This window comes from Pseudopodoces humilis, chromosome 2 (genome assembly GCF_049639895.1).
Source record: "Pseudopodoces humilis isolate 2021_Gansu_Grassland_sample_001 chromosome 2, ASM4963989v1, whole genome shotgun sequence".
NCBI classification, from domain to species: Eukaryota; Metazoa; Chordata; class Aves; order Passeriformes; family Paridae; genus Pseudopodoces; species Pseudopodoces humilis.
This window is the reverse complement of record NC_142201.1, coordinates 6928792-6944523: the sequence shown is the minus strand read 5'-3', so window position 1 is coordinate 6944523 and position 15732 is coordinate 6928792. Positions and strand designations below refer to the sequence as shown.

At 36.7% G+C, this 15732-nt stretch overlaps 2 protein-coding genes across 12 annotated transcripts in view; one reads left to right on the top strand and one right to left on the bottom strand.

The window, feature by feature from the left end:
- Positions 1 to 15732, bottom strand: part of CASK (calcium/calmodulin dependent serine protein kinase) — a 190436-nt gene that overhangs the window by 76554 nt on the left and 98150 nt on the right. For all 10 annotated transcript variants that reach the window (XM_088068968.1, XM_088068969.1, XM_088068970.1 and 7 more), the window contains exon 6: positions 7696 to 7798. In XM_088068968.1, coding sequence (XP_087925094.1) covers positions 7696 to 7798 — 103 coding nt within the window. The remainder of the gene's footprint in view (positions 1 to 7695; positions 7799 to 15732) is intronic.
- Positions 9372 to 14251, top strand: GPR34 (G protein-coupled receptor 34). Of its 2 annotated transcripts, none has more exons than XM_005526500.3 (2): positions 9372 to 9487; positions 11294 to 14251. In XM_005526500.3, exon 2 carries the CDS (start codon positions 11308 to 11310, stop codon positions 12451 to 12453), a length of 1146 nt encoding a protein of 381 aa, XP_005526557.2. In that variant the 5' UTR covers positions 9372 to 9487; positions 11294 to 11307; the 3' UTR covers positions 12454 to 14251. The 2 variants fall into 2 exon arrangements, with proteins under 2 accessions (XP_005526557.2, XP_087907704.1); XM_088051578.1 differs by having other exon boundaries at positions 9383 to 9487; positions 11299 to 14251.

The following is a 15732-nucleotide window of genomic DNA, read 5'->3' as shown; positions in this document are numbered from 1 at the left end:
AACCCGTTTGCAATTTTGGAGCAGGTGCAACCTTTCTTACATGTTGGGAAAAAAAAAAGTCTTTTGAAAATTCTGCCTTCCCACCACGCTTTATAATTGCTGTTATAAAATCTGACAAGTGTGGAGAAGAGGGATTACTCCAAAGACAAACAGGAGAAATCAGCAGAAGCCAAAATATCACACGGGGTAACAATAATTTAAAAGAGGCATTAAGGTACAGTTGTCTGGATAAAGTAGCTAATGAAACCATGAACCTTAATATCAAATGATATCTAAGTTGATTTAATGTGTATTTTCAACGATTATGTGCCAACCTCTCAGCTCAGGAACTTTTTGTGGTTTCAATGAGAAGTTGCAAATGTGAACATGGTACAAAAATGACTATGTGCTGTGAGAACAACGCTTAAAGGTTTGAGTTTTGGCCTTTTTCTATCAATGCACCTAAGTCTGCTGGGCATTTCAGTACAGTGAAGGGTAACCTACAGAATATCTTGCATCCTTGCAAACAGTTACATTTTCTCCTGGTGTAAATAGCACATTTTTCAGCAATACATGCTGTAAAAGCAGTCCAATAGCATGATGGAGTGTAGGAATTTAGGTGTCAGGGTGCTGGCACTGGGGCTGCAGGGGTGGTCTCTGTGAGGAGGGGTTGGAGCTGCCCCATGCCAGACACAGACAGCTCCAATGGGATCACTGCTCAGCCCAGCAGTCAGGAGAGTGGTGTCAGGGAAAGTGTTTGTAACAAAGGGAAAAACTGCCCAGCAAAGTGAGGAGTTTGGGAACTGCCATTTCCCATCCTCCCTGAGCCACTTGGGCTTGGGGGGTAAGTCAGGAATGAGGGAGTGAAGCTGAGGAGAGGAGGTGGTTTAATTTTTGTCTTTGTTTCCTGCTATCCAAATCTATTTGATACTTCCAAGTTCCTGTTTTGCTTCATCTGGTGACCTCAGATCAGAATGTGAGGCTGCACCTTCACTTAGCACTCAAGTGCTCTTACAAAGAGACAAGTGATGGTTAAAAACCAGTTCCTCTCTGATCATCACACATCTTTCTGCTCCCCTGCAACTTAGAAGGTGTTTCTTCTATCACAGGTAGAAGAACACAATCTTTGTTGGCCCAGTCCAAACCCAGGACACAGTAAAAACCCACTCTGATGAACTGCATGTCATGGAGCAGAAGGAATAGAGTGGTTTAGTAAAAGGAAACACTGCACAGATGTTTATGGCCCCACCAGGCTGCTGCCATAAACCAGATGAAAAATGGATGTTACTTAAACTGAAAAATCAGTGCTACTAAACCGTAATACTCACTTTTAAATTTAAAATGAGAACTCCAAAAATACAAAAGAAAAGAAAAAGATGACTAGGCTAGGTTAACGAAATCCTGCCATTTACCACTGCTTGATTATAGTTAGTAGAAACAGTTAGATACAGGTTTGGTTTTGTAACCCTGTTAATGCTGAGCACAAGATCCTGATACTTCAGATGAGAGGGATGAGGTGGATACTTATGGTGGTGGAAATCATAATTTTATGTCCATGAAAAAGCAAACCCAGAAGAAGCCAAAACTTAACTGGTTTTGATTGAATTGTCTAGTTAAACAGGATTAAAAAATGCATATATATGTGTACATATGTATTGAAATCTTAAGAGTAATTTCTGGGCCAGGTGTTATCCTTTGACTGTGTTCATCAAAGGAGTAAATGATGATTCTGAAGTTATTCTAAAAACTGACCTGAGCAAGGACTATTGAGCTGCACCTTTGAACTGCACTTAGCTGAGCAAAATGAACCAAGTGCACACAAAAACTTAAACAGATGGGGAGTTTTCTATGTTGCAACTACAAGAACTGTAAGGAATATCTGTAACAGCATAAATACAGTCAAAAGACAGCAAAGTTGTCTAAAACCATGGATATTCACTGCCCTTTAGACCAAATATCACTTCTGCTGAAAATTATTTAGTAGAAAATCTGCCTTCTAAACATGTCCAGTGTAAAATTTAAACATTCTTCTCAACAGTTCAGTTTTAAAATACTTTTTGAAGTTCCTGAATTTTCTTTGGTATTTTGGGAGAAACTGCATCTTTTTGAAGGCAGTGTGAGAAAGAACAGTAAGCAAAGGCACTTTTCTCTGGAACAAGTAACTTCTGCCTTCCACAGCCTTTTTGTTCTTCAGAATATAAGCACACTCATAGATATATTCAAATGACTGCATGAAAAAACAACATTTTAATTTAATATAGATTGCATGCATGAACACAGAGAGGATTTTTAGTTGTATCCATATAAGAGAAGAAATCATGTGGAAGACTGAAATCAATTTTCTGTCTGAGTGTTTTTAGGTTCTTCTCTGTTCTAGAGTGGCATTAACTGAAAATTATCACTATACAAGGACTCAGCAGTGGCATGTAGTCCATGTGATACCTGCCTCCATCCATTTCACTGTAAATGCCTACATCAGTGTTTGCTGAGTTACGAAGCACTCAGTGCCTGGACACGGACATGCAGGTTACATTGGTAAGGATACCTCATTTCTAGAGGTAAACTTTCTTACCAGCCAGTTTTTAAGGCATGTTGGCTGCCTGTAAATTTATAAAGTTGCTAATTTTGCTGATTTTCCCTGTGAAGAAACAGAGAGCTTCAGTCTTCAGGTGCTGTCAATCTGATATCATTTACAAGCACTAAAGATAAATTTTGACTTACCTTTGATAATTTAGTTTCTATGACTCTTTCCATATTATTCCAGACAATAGGGCTATGCTTTCCACAAGAAGAAGAGTATATACAGAGACCAAATCAGATTTTGTCATCCCTAAGGCAGGGGATTGATGACCAAGATATCAGAAGGAGAGTCTTTCAACAGCAGTAGTATCTGAACGATGTATAAGGAAACAACTGGAACAAATAATTTTTAGGAAAAAAAATGTAAGGTACTAATCAACATCACCATCTGACCTCTCACAATAGTGTAATAAGAAATATGCTCATAAATTAAGGTGTTTCTAAAAGAGTGGGGTGTCCAGAATAATGTGGAAGGAATCAAAGAATCACACACAACAGATCAGATAGGGCAGTACTTTACTACTCTTAATTCCTTTCCACATTACTCCAGACAATAGAGATGTTTAAAGCAGGTGTACAGAGAAGATGAGTAGATTAAAAAAAATAGGAAAAAAAAAGGGGAGGGGGAGTAATTCAGCTTCAGCACAGAAGATTGTCTGAAGAAAATGTGTTTAAAAGATGCATCAGCAGACAACTGGACAACTGGATATGAGTGTCCAGAAAACAAACAAAGCAAAGCTCACATGTTAATTAGACGAATTATAATTAATTCAATGGCCTTTTCTGCCATAAAACTATGATGGAGGAAGTGAACCTAAATGATTTCTCAACACATTAGCCTCCTGTAAGCACTCTCAAATCAGCTCAGATGTGAAGTGGAATTTCTGTGAGACAGTAAACCACAGCTATATCTTTTAAAGAAAACAAAGTCTTTTAAAGGCAAAGCTGTGAAGGGACTCACATTCTTTTAATTTTCAGGAAAAAATGGAAGTGAAAACACTACCCTGGAAGAGAAAGAAGAATACTAGCATAGGACCTCTGCTTTCAAAATTTTACTTCTCCTTGGAAAACAAATGAAAGCTTCAAAATACCAGAGACTGATGATGAAAAGGAAAAATTCTGTGCAGTACAAAAACCCTCTAACATTAAAAACAAACAAAAAAACCCCCCCACACAAAAAAGAGTTTTCTAACCTGAGCTTTATAAAACCACCAAGATCCAGTTTGGTGAAGCACTGAAGATGATGCCCAGAGAGGTGGCAGATGCTCCATCCCTGGAAACATTCAAGATCTGAGCAACCTCATCTAGTGGAAGGTGTTCTGTTCATAGCAGGGGGTTGGACTGGACAACCTTTAAAGGTCCCTTTTCAACCCAAACCATTCTATGATCATTTTTACTTTGATAAGAACAAAACAAAAAATAAGGACCTTAAAAGATTCTGCTCCCTTTCCCTGCCATTCCATAGTCTCATTTGGAGGGAAATTTATGGCAATGCTTTTCTTTGCTGTTTTTGCAGTAAGTCTAAAAACACAGCTCACAAGGAACCAAGAGCACTAGGTATTTATTTGCTGTATTAAGAACACATAAGATTTTCTCCAATAAAATGATAATTTAGATTAGGATACTACAGGACTTTGAGGCAGCCTATGGCATCTAACTTATAATACATGAAAATTAATACTGGACTGGATTAGCATTATGGTATCTGTGACATTTTGCAGCTGAAGATAAAATGTGAAAAGCAGTTAACTATCCACAGATAAAGAATCTCACCCTACTTGGTCTATACAGTTCACTTCTTTTGCACTAGTTAAAACCAGGAGAAATTAAGTAGATTAAGTGAAGGAAATACCAGTTGTGAACTCAATGTTTTTTTTGTTCCTTCAGACTTTTATACCATATACTAGCTAAAAAATGCCAAGATTTAGCATCTAAGATATTTGATACCAGATAAATCTGATGTCACATTTAAGAAAATATTGTGACAATTCATACTACGCTCTGCAAGAAAAAATCTCCAAGGAAGGAGACAGAGATCATAATGTGAGATTAGTCTATTAAATCAATGACTTCCCAGAGGTTCCACTACTCCAGCTGCATCATAACAATGCAACACAGACTGTTTATTGTCCAACATGCTGTTCCATAAAGGAATTCACTTATAAATTATGATGATCTCTAGCTCCTGTGTATAATGCCAGAGTTCCTTTAAAAAGTACCTATTTCAAGGCTTCAAGTGAAGCCTCTAGCACAATTTTCCACTTCTGATCATAAGAACTGAAGCAAGAAGAGATTGGTAGCTCATGAAACCTGTTCCCTGTAGCTCAGATGACAACACATGATTCTTAGCCCATTTATTTCAGCTTATGGGCAAATGGAGTGGAACAGAATAGTTCCTTATGTTTCACCCTCTGGCCTTATGAAGAAATGAGTTATGGCTACATCCTTTTTTTTGGTACTTTATTTTACTTACATAAAGTAAATAATAATTCATAATTAAACTTTCTTAAAAATAATCTCAACAGAGTTGCTAGCTTATAAAATACAGTCACTCCTAAATTCTCCTCCATACACATTTTCATTAATGATATCTAGTATGATGTCATAGCTTGCTGTCATGAGCTCTCTTACACTTCTGTTAAAACAGCCATCTAGCTGCTTGAAAGAACCCTGTAGTTACAATCCTTCTAAACTTCACAAATCTGTCTTTGGACTTATATCAAAAGATTTTAATACCCAGGGTTTAATTTGACTTCCTTCCCCAGCAATTTATGCACACTCTGATAAAAATGCCTTTGTCAAGTCAAAAAATGTTACAGTCCCAAACAAAGCAAAAGCTGTAAGCTTGAAGGCAGGCTTCAAACACAATGAGGGAGAAAATTCCCTTTAGTTTGTTCTCCTGGGGCTACACAGAATCTGGGATTGCCAGGCACAGGTGTGTCAAGGTGTACAGAAGTAGGAAAAACAGCACAAAGCAAGCACGGGGGATTTCAGATCAGTAAAATTATCTTTATGCCATGATAGATTTTATTTAACAGAGTTTCTTTTTCGATGTACTAACCACCAAACACAAGCACTGCCATGCTAAGAGGGAAACAATTTACTATGTCAAGAGGAATCTATGTTTTTCACTAAAAATTAGAAGAGCAATGTGAAAATGAACAGGTTGGTTATGATACTGCTCAGACTTCTCTATTTGGAGAGCTTCTACTAAATAAGTGCCTGTAAATTATTGTTACTATTAAGACAAAACTTATGCATAGGGCATGTGAATAACACCCTTAAGCAAATGTGTAGATAAACACTGACTTATAAGAAATTTATAGCCCAGTTCAAATAGCCAGTACTGACAGCTTTCATATAACACACATGGGTTATATTGTAAAACAATAAATAAGACCTTGCCAATTATGTGTAGGGAACTGTCTAGTAATTTGTCTTCAGGTAGGATTCTGGCAGGGAAAAGAATTGCCAGATAACAGAGGTAGTTTGTGCTTTAAAGGCTGGAATGGAAGATGAGAAGAAGGAGAAGAGTTTTTTAAAGAGACTTTCACAGTATATAAATGAAGTGGAATTACTCTGGGTATCCCTGAAAATGAGTGGAATTTGAAGCTGAAAGCAACAAGTGCCAATGCAAAGGTTGCAAACTGAAAATCCCAGTTGAGAAAAAGGAAAACAAAAAAGTGTTTGAAGGCAGACCAACATGGCAGAAGTTGAGGTGGAGGAAGCACAAGATACTGATAAATATCACAGTGAGGAGCTTTGAGATCTTCTGCAAGAGCTGCAAACAGAACCCCCAGCACTGATCACTGCATGGAGGTTGAGCACAGGAACAGTGAGTGGGATCACAGCACTGGGAACAGTAACACAAAAGGAAGGGCACGGCAAACTTTGGGAAAAATGCAGTAATTTTTTGTTTTTCAAAGTTGAACTTGAATGTTTCTCGCTAGACAATTGGTAATGTGAAATTGGTAATGTGAAAGTACAAGAAGTGCATCTGACTAAATCCAGAAGAGTGGCTGAAACAGAAGAAGTGGGTAAAGTCGCTCAGCAGAACATAAAGAAGAAAAATGAGATAATTATAAACAAAAGTGTAGAAACTATCACTAAAAAAAGCAGCGGCTGAAGTACAGATAAATTGAGTAACACAAGGAATGTAAATAAAGGAATGACCTTTTTATTACAGCTTAACTGAATGGGTATTTTCTTGGAAAAGATGTCTCTAGTTAATAAGATACTTGGATATTTCCAAGGTATCAGCAATATTTGGAAGGGAATGGAAGCTGTTGGTATGTTAAATTTGATTTGCTTTTTATTTTAAAAAACATACAAAAGTCAAATTGACACAGAATGTTAAGTGATTAAATTAGGAAATCTGAGTTTTTGAAGTAGCATGGTACTGAAGGAAGTTATTAATTTTGAAGAAAAAATATTAAAGCTAACAAAATGTTTTGCTGTGGTCTCCTACTCTGGCAATGAAAACATCAGAAAATTGATTGGGTCTTCATCTGTGCAGGCTGATTAAGGCATAACCCTATTGTCTGGAACAATATGGAAGGCAGCTAGAGGAAATAAAATCCACAGAAAACAAAACACAGTCAAAAAATATACATACGTATCAAGATATTGATGTCTTGTGCAATAATTACAATGAAATTTTAAAACACAGAAAAGAATCACCTGTGAAAACTAGTAAGGTTTTGCTATTAAACAGCACAGCATTCTGACAGAATCTGCCTATCAAACAGGGGAGCAGTGATGATGCTGCACTAAGTTCTTACTCAAGTGCTTCAATGACTGCATTTTTATTTTCTTTGCTTTACAAAGCATGGAAGAATTAAGCCAAAACTTGTATTAAAGTGGAAAATTATTTGTGGTTTTTTTCAGTTTTATTTTGATCAAACCAGCATGAGCTCCTGTTGAGTAACATTTACAAAGATTTAATACTCAATGTGTGAATGCACATTACATTCCACTACCAATTTAGCTTGGCTCTGTGCATTTACCATGTTAACAAAGCCTTTAGTGAAAGATTATTTTTGAGCTTTTGTTTTGCAGGCCAGGCTGTGTCAGAAGAACAGAACTCTGCAGTACAACATGCACAATACTAAATAACTTGAAAGGAAAATTTCTTACCTCCAGCAACTAGCCCAGACTCTCCTAACTGAATTGCTACCCCAAAGCCACCAAGCTTTACTGGGGCTGAATTCTCCTTTGAGGCAAGCAGTACACAGTGTGGCTGAAAAGACAAAAATCCAGACAAATTATTACATTGTTTGAGAAATACAACCTGTATTTTAGAACTTACTTTCATAAATCTTTGAGCAGAAGTTAGATTTTGTTTTGTTTAAATAATCTTTTAATTTCAGTTATCTTCTTTTCTGGCATGGACTCCTCTTTCTACATTAGCTTCCCTTTCATTGCCCCAGGCTTACCAAAATCCTTTCAGAACTAGCATGGAAAACAAAGTGAATCACGATAAAATGGAGATAAAAAACTCATGTCTATAATTTCTTACCTTGCATTACTTTTCTTTTTTGTCTTTCATCCTATTAACCCTTACACTGTTTCAATTCCCCAGCTGAAATATCCTGCCTATGATACGTTTTGTGGGGGTCTTATCCTTCCCACAGAGAACATAAAACACTGTTTTGAGTCTTAATCATAGAATTCACACAGCACTTCTCAAGTGCAGAATACCCCTGGGATATTCCAGTGAGGGATATTCTTTAGGTGTCTAAACTGGATTCCAGCCACAGTCATCTATACCTTTGATTTTCCACAAATAAGAACGAAGTGTAACATACAAAAGCGAAATAATATACAACAATTCAGATGGGTACTGACTGCTGTAGGAGGAAGCAACATACACACAAAATCTATTAGAACACAATTTGGTATTAAACACACATACTTGAACAATTGCATTTAATTTAGAACTTCCTGCATTTGCCCAAAGTCTCTCTTTTCAATACCATATTATTTAAAATGAAAAACCTCAAATTTGTATACGACTTCCCAAGAATACATTACTCCTTAAATTGCAAAACTAGGAACTCAAAGAGTGCACAGGAGCTACCAGAAGTTCAATCTGACTACCTGTAAAGTCATAATCTCTAACCACCCACATCTCTTTGTGAAAGTTTACATTATATGAGAATGAAGACCTTCAAGATAATGTTCTTGAGATCTTCATTAAATTTAGGCTTTGTCATATCAGGTCTTCTAAAATCCACTCTTAAATTTTAAATTTATAAATGTAATTTTGCAATTCCTTATGCCCCACTTGAAAGAGTATTACCAGGTGGCATTAGTGCTGCATACAGTATTTCACTTCTGCCTTAGTGAAATGGTTAAGTGCATACTTTGGGTACTTTCACATCCTCTCGACATGGTCATTTTGAGTGAGAAAGAACAATTCTAATCCCAGGCAAGGAGAAAGGTAGATGGGAGAACTATATAAAATTTAACAAAATATGCCATTCCACTGTGGTGCTGATTTATCTTTATCCTACACTGGAAAAAGTGGCACTATTTTCATGAAGTATTAAAGAGATGACAGTACCAGCATCATTATCACCCAAAAAGCCACTGGCATTGCTCACCAGAAACAAATTCTCTGAGAAAAAAGAATTGAATCTCCAGTTCAGAGCAAAACTGAGAAAAATTTATTACAGAACCTCTCCCAGCAGAGCCCAAATAAAATGGGTAGTTAAATATGCCTTTAAAAAAACAAAAAACACAAAAAAAACCAAAGCACACCAGTTGCAACACCAGCTAAAACTTCCTCTTGTTGCCAATTGTAGAGTCAGCTGGAGCTCACTTTCAGAGAGAAGCTGCTGGAGCTTTCTAATAAGAGGACCTGCACATTTCTCCTCCCTGTCTTCACCAGCAGTTTTCAGAACCAGAACTTCCTAACACATAAATGGTAAGCAGCTTCTTTTATACTTAAGCTGTTGTGAAATGGATCTCTACTAACGTTTCTCTTAACTGCAGAGGTGTTACTGACCTCCAAATCCTTTTCTAAGCACACCCAGGTTTAAGTGTGTGTGCTTCCTTAGAGGTGACACAACTTAGGACAGTGAAAAGTTTTGTTTCCAAACCATTTGCAGCATAACCCAAGTTTCTCCCTCATTGATCTAAACTTATCATTGCTTATACAAGTTCCCATATCAAACATTTTCATAGAAAAGCAACTTAAATGTGAAGTCATAGCAGGAGATGGGTTTCAAGATGTATTTGAAAGCATCGCAGTTTCAAATCAACCTCTCAAAATTACTTGCCCTGACAAAGTGGCAAGTATGAGGACAGCTGTTTTTGAAACTGCTAATGTACCCTTCCAGTTTAATGCAATTGTAGGGTCAAAAAACATAGGATATTAAAATATTTTAGACTCTTCTCTCAAGGATTCAGATTCTGTAAGGACATTAGGTCTTCTTAAAAATTTTACCTGAAGTGTGTCGTAATTTTTACTGCTGTGGCTGCATCACAGAACTAAATGTAAATTTGTATTTTTTAAGACCCAGCATGCAAATTGCACGGCCTAGACAAAGATCGAGCATAAAAGCTTTTTTAAGATAACATATACAACAGTGTTTTTTTGTTGTTTTATTTTTCTTTGTGACAGTTGCCAGATAACTAAGTGCCAAAACCACTTCTGAAAATTTTGTGAGATTACCAGGAAAAAACCTGTTTCCTTTGCAAAACAAAAATATCTTAAATAAACTTTTTTGCAGCATTTTTTGTTGCTATGACAAACAAGTTGAAGAGTAAAGTTTTATCATTACTTATCAGTGATAGCCATCTCTCGAAATGCCTTCACATGACTGCTCTCCAAACCACACACTTTTCTGGTTTTCCTTCCTTGGTCAAGGCTGACCTTTGTCTTTCACATTCTGCCTTCCTGGTCAGCAGTAAGCTTAGTGAAATTAAAAACTATCCAGTGAAAACAAAGAAAACCATGAACACAAGGAAGGTTTGTAAACAACCTGTTACTGCATTAATGTGATTTCCAGCTAACAGAAGTTTATCTGTGTAATACTGATTTGTGAATAGTCAAGAAAAGGAAAAAACCACTTAAATTTATGTGAATGTACAGATTATTAAAGACAAGCTACTGCAATAACACTGTCCCACAGGGTTACTTTTAACACAGTACATAGCCAAATAAATACTAATCAATGAATGCTTTTTTAATTGAAGACCAGTGAGTCCCACATGAAAAATCTGAATTATTTAAAATTAACACAGATGAGTTAAGACTTTTTTTAATATATGTCTATGTACTTTGTATCAGCACTGAGAATACTTAGTTATGTTTATATATCCCTGCACTTTAGGTAAAAATTTTTCTGCACGAGAAATGCTGGTACTAAAACTCGAACTTAAAAAAAATTACTTGTTCATATGGATAAAAAAAAATTCTTAAGTTTTCAGGAAAATATAATAGTTAATTTTTAAAATAACAGAAGACAGTAATAATGCTGTAATTACAGGAATAGTTATCTGTGTGAGTACTCTATCTAATCATTCTTGCCTGCACATTACCTAGGCTTACATTATTTTATGATATCTGGCAAGAGCTCCTTTTATTTGGCTACACCAATACTTTGGGGCATTTATTCCTTTTAGCTACTGCCTTTCATGTTTGTATCACATTAGACTGTAGGCAATAAAGCAAACAGACACATGAATGGAGATTTAATTCTTAAAATCTCTTTTTGTTTCTTTGCAGAACAGCTTTTGCAAATGATGGCTGCAACTTCAGCTGATTTACCAACCATTGGTCCACACAAGGAAGAATTTTGGAGTAACCAAACCAACCTGACCACAAATGCCTCAGAAAGCCACAATGATGCCAGCTGTTCCTTGGATGACAACAACTCACTGTCACTTGCTTTGATAGTTTTTTACTCCATTATTTTTGTCGTTGGATTAGTTGGAAATATTATAGCCCTGTTTGCTTTCCTGTGCATTCATCAGAAAAGGAATTCTATCCAAGTTTACTTGCTAAACGTCGCTGTTGCAGACCTTCTGCTGATCTTCTGTCTCCCCTTCCGGATACTCTATCATGCCACCAACCACTGGATGTTTGGGCAGATTTTTTGCAAGGTTGTGGGAACGCTGTTTTACATGAACATGTACATTAGCATAGTACTGTTAGGACTAATTAGTCTGGATCGTTATATAAAGATAAATAAGTCTGTGAAGCGTCCAAAGATGTTGACCACTACCCGGAGTGTGCAGATTTGTTGCACGGTGTGGGCGATTGCACTGACAGGATTTATAGTCATAGTTGCACCATCTTTCTTTAAGAATGAGGACAGCAACTCTACCAAGTGCTTTCATTACCGAAGCAAACAGAATGCAGAGAAGACAGAAGCAATTTTAAATTATATCACTGTACTGATTTTTTGGATAGTTTTTTTCCTTTTGATACTTTCCTATGTTAAAATTGCCAAGAACCTTCTGAAAATTTCAAGGAGAAGGGCAAATTTTCCCAATGCAGGAAAATACACCAAGACAGCAAGAAACTCTTTCATTGTTCTCATAATTTTCACCATCTGTTTTGTACCTTATCACATGTTCAGGTTTGTCTACATCACATCACAGTTACAAACCCCATCCTGTTACTGGATGGAGATCATTCACACGTGCAATGAGGTGATGCTCATCTTTTCATCATTTAACAGCTGCCTAGACCCAGTTATGTATTTCCTAATGTCCAGGAGTGTCCGTAAGACTGTATTCCAACTGATTTGCAGAAAACTTCATGGAGAGTCAAGCCTAAACCTGGAGAGCACCTCAGACATAAAACTTGGCCAATACGCTCAAGAGCGATTATCTACAACCACTCCTCACTCCAGCTACTCAAGGAAGAAGTCAATGATTTGAATGTTTAAATGAATCTCTGTCCCTCCAGGTCACCAATTTCAGATCACAAAATCCTCTACTCTACAGCTACTAATTCTGCATTTTTCCTCCTGTTAAGAAAAATGAGAAGTCTTACTTCTGTTTGTGCAAATGAGAACTTACTTCTCAGAAGCATTTTTTCACTCTTGTTTATCCAAGAAAACAAATTAGGAAGTTCTCAGACATTTTGTGTTGGACTAAACTAGAACACTAACTCTTTAGGGAGATTTCCATGAAGGGGTTTGAACCGGTAAAAGTAAATTTGTATATACACATTAATATTAGTAGCTTGTGTATGTAAATAATAGATGAATTTTACAAAAAGTAAATTCTGTCTTATTTGAAAAGTCCAGATAACATTGCAGGTTTTATGTATTTTATGGTTTTCTCTGTTTTAACAGGTTCCCAAGAGATTGGTATTTTAACTACATTTACAAACAAATTTTTAAAGAATATATTTGAGAATTTAGCAACACGAGTCTTAAAAATGAGGTAAAGAATACAACACCTATCAATTCAGTTTTAAGTACAGAAGACACTCTAAGTTTTATTAAGCAGCAAAGTTAAAGTATTCAATCCTACTAAGACCCTTGTATTTCCAACATTTTAATGAGTGTCAAGGTCAAACACCTGAGGAAACGCAAGCACAGCTCTCAGAAAATTTCAACTAAATCAAGGAGAGATGATATGTGGGTATTTCCTAAGATTTCCTTCGAAATGACAAATTTGATTACTGCAGCTACACAAAGTAGCTCAGCAAGGAACATAAACTCACAGAACCAAAAAGATCAGCCAGGCTCAGCCACTGGTCTGCTCCTAGATTTCCAAAGCCACTCATTCCAGCTGCATGCTTCTTCCCTGTCAGGAGACTTTTCTTTCCATGTGATTAAAACAATTTTGAAAATTGCTGATGCCATGTGAACAGCAATGCAACAGCAACGTTTCATAGCTGCAGCTATATTCTCAGATTAAAACTAAACAGCTTTATTTATTAAGGCACAAACAGATTTCAAGCTGTAACATTTCTCAAAAAACAGAGATCTGAAGGTGGGGGATGTCTGGCACAAAGATGACTAAAGCAGCACAACCATGAACAACTCAAATGTCTGGCATAACAGACCAGAAAGTCGAAAGAAATAGAGGCCAGACATTGAGCTCTGTAAAATAAGGATTTATTATCTTGACACATACAAATACTGCTCAAGTAAGCAGGTGCAAAGAAGTTGGTTTTAATATGTAACTTCTCTAATGGATCATGTGATTTTTAATGCCAAATCTGCCAAAATGTGTGGATTTTTACTAATTCCATACTGATTTTACAGAAGATACTCATAATACTCTGATTGAACAAAGTAAGGGTAAGACTTCTAGATATAAACTTGATTTAATTTTGATGCGATCTTACATCATTCAGATTTGATGGAACTGGATATAAACATGTTAAACAAATTACAATGACTAGCCAGTCTAGTTTTTTATTATTTTTTTGGGTAATATTAAGTTGTTTCTTAATCTTCAAAAGAATGATTCCCACAAATGTAATTTCTTAAAGATATGATGGTAACTGCCTTTTTCTTGAACATTTCAGCATACAATGGAGGTGTTTGTACAATAATTTCTGAGTCTCACAGCAATTGCATTTCATGATCTTTTATCTATCATTTTGTCATCCTATTTTATTAATTATTCTCTTGGTTTTGTATTTGTACAGTGCAATTTTATTATGTAATGCTGTAGTTCTACGTAGTTACATGAATTCTGGTACATCTAGCAGAGTTTATAAACCACAATTTCACAAGATGTATGTATTATCTCATCATTCTTTCTTTTCTATGCTTATTCTGTGAGCAGTTGGTTATTCTGTGAACAGCAGGTTGGGGTGAGGGTGTGGGCTGGGAAACTCAGGAGAGGACAGGCATGAACAACACCAGCTTGAACAAAATGTGAATTCTAAAATTCTTTTGAAAAAAGTGTTAGATCAGAATTTTCATTTACAAGGTTTGTAATTCATGGACACGGCAGTATTGCCAAAATTCCCTCAGATCTCTCTAGAGAATCAAATAGTAGTACAAGGTTTTGATACTGAAAATCCGAACTGCATTAAACTCAACTCTCCAGCCCAGAAATTAAAATCTGAAAGGGACCAGGTCTATAAAAAAACCTCTAAGAACAGGCATAGCACAGAAGAGGGGAATAGGAATGACCATATGATCTTGACAAAGTGCAGCATTAAAGGAGTAGCAGTCAGAACAAAGAAACTACCACAGAAAGCAATCAGAAAATACTGTTGGATTTCTACAACTGTATAAATCAGTTCAAGATGTTAAGTTCAAGCTTCAAGATGCTAAAGGCAGATGTATCAACTGGCTCAGAAAGGGATTTTAAACTAGACAGCACTGCCATGTAGGAAGCAATTACTACTGACCAAGAAACAAAAGCAGGTTTCTTTACTCTTTTAGAAAAACATTTAATCCTTACGTATTTTTTCTGCAATCAGTTTTCTGAAATTTGAGGATAAAATGCTAGGCCTTACAAAAAATACCACTGAAGAACAAACATCTTGGGAGATCTGCTGCAAGTCACACTGTGACATGTAAAATGACTATAGAATCAAGTCACTCAAATAGTGTGTCTTACTTCTCCTTTTCCCAGTGCTTCCCAATTACCTGAGTCCTCAGGTGAATTTTAACATGAAGGTGATTCTATTTATTTTGCTTTCTGTATTTAAAGGCTAACTCAACACACATCCCCATAAAACAGCACAAACCTAATTTTCCTCTGTACTCAAATCTGTAAGACATACTTGAATTTCAACTGGTGTACCAAAATGTACCAGTTCTGTGCTGGTTTTGGCTGGGATGGATTTCACGATATGGGCTGTGGTTTGGGCTTGTGATCAAAACAGTGTTGCCAACCCAGGGAAGCTTCAGCCATTGCTAAGCAGCACCTGCACAAGAAGCAGGACCTCAATGTCTGTCAGGACACCCCAGCAGCGAGAGGCTGGGGGTGCACAAGGACATGGTGGGGACACACAGCAGGGACAGCTGACCCCAGGGATATCCCAGAGCACGTGGTGCCATGCTCAGCAACAAAAGCCAAGAAGGAAGCTTGGCTATGCTGCCATTTCTCAGGAACTCACTGGGCACTGGTCAGATGGGGTTGTTTTCTATCACTGTTTTTTTTTGTTTCTGCCTGTATCTTTTTCTTTAAGCTTATTAAACTCCTTATCACAAACCATGAATTTCCACTTTTACCCTACCA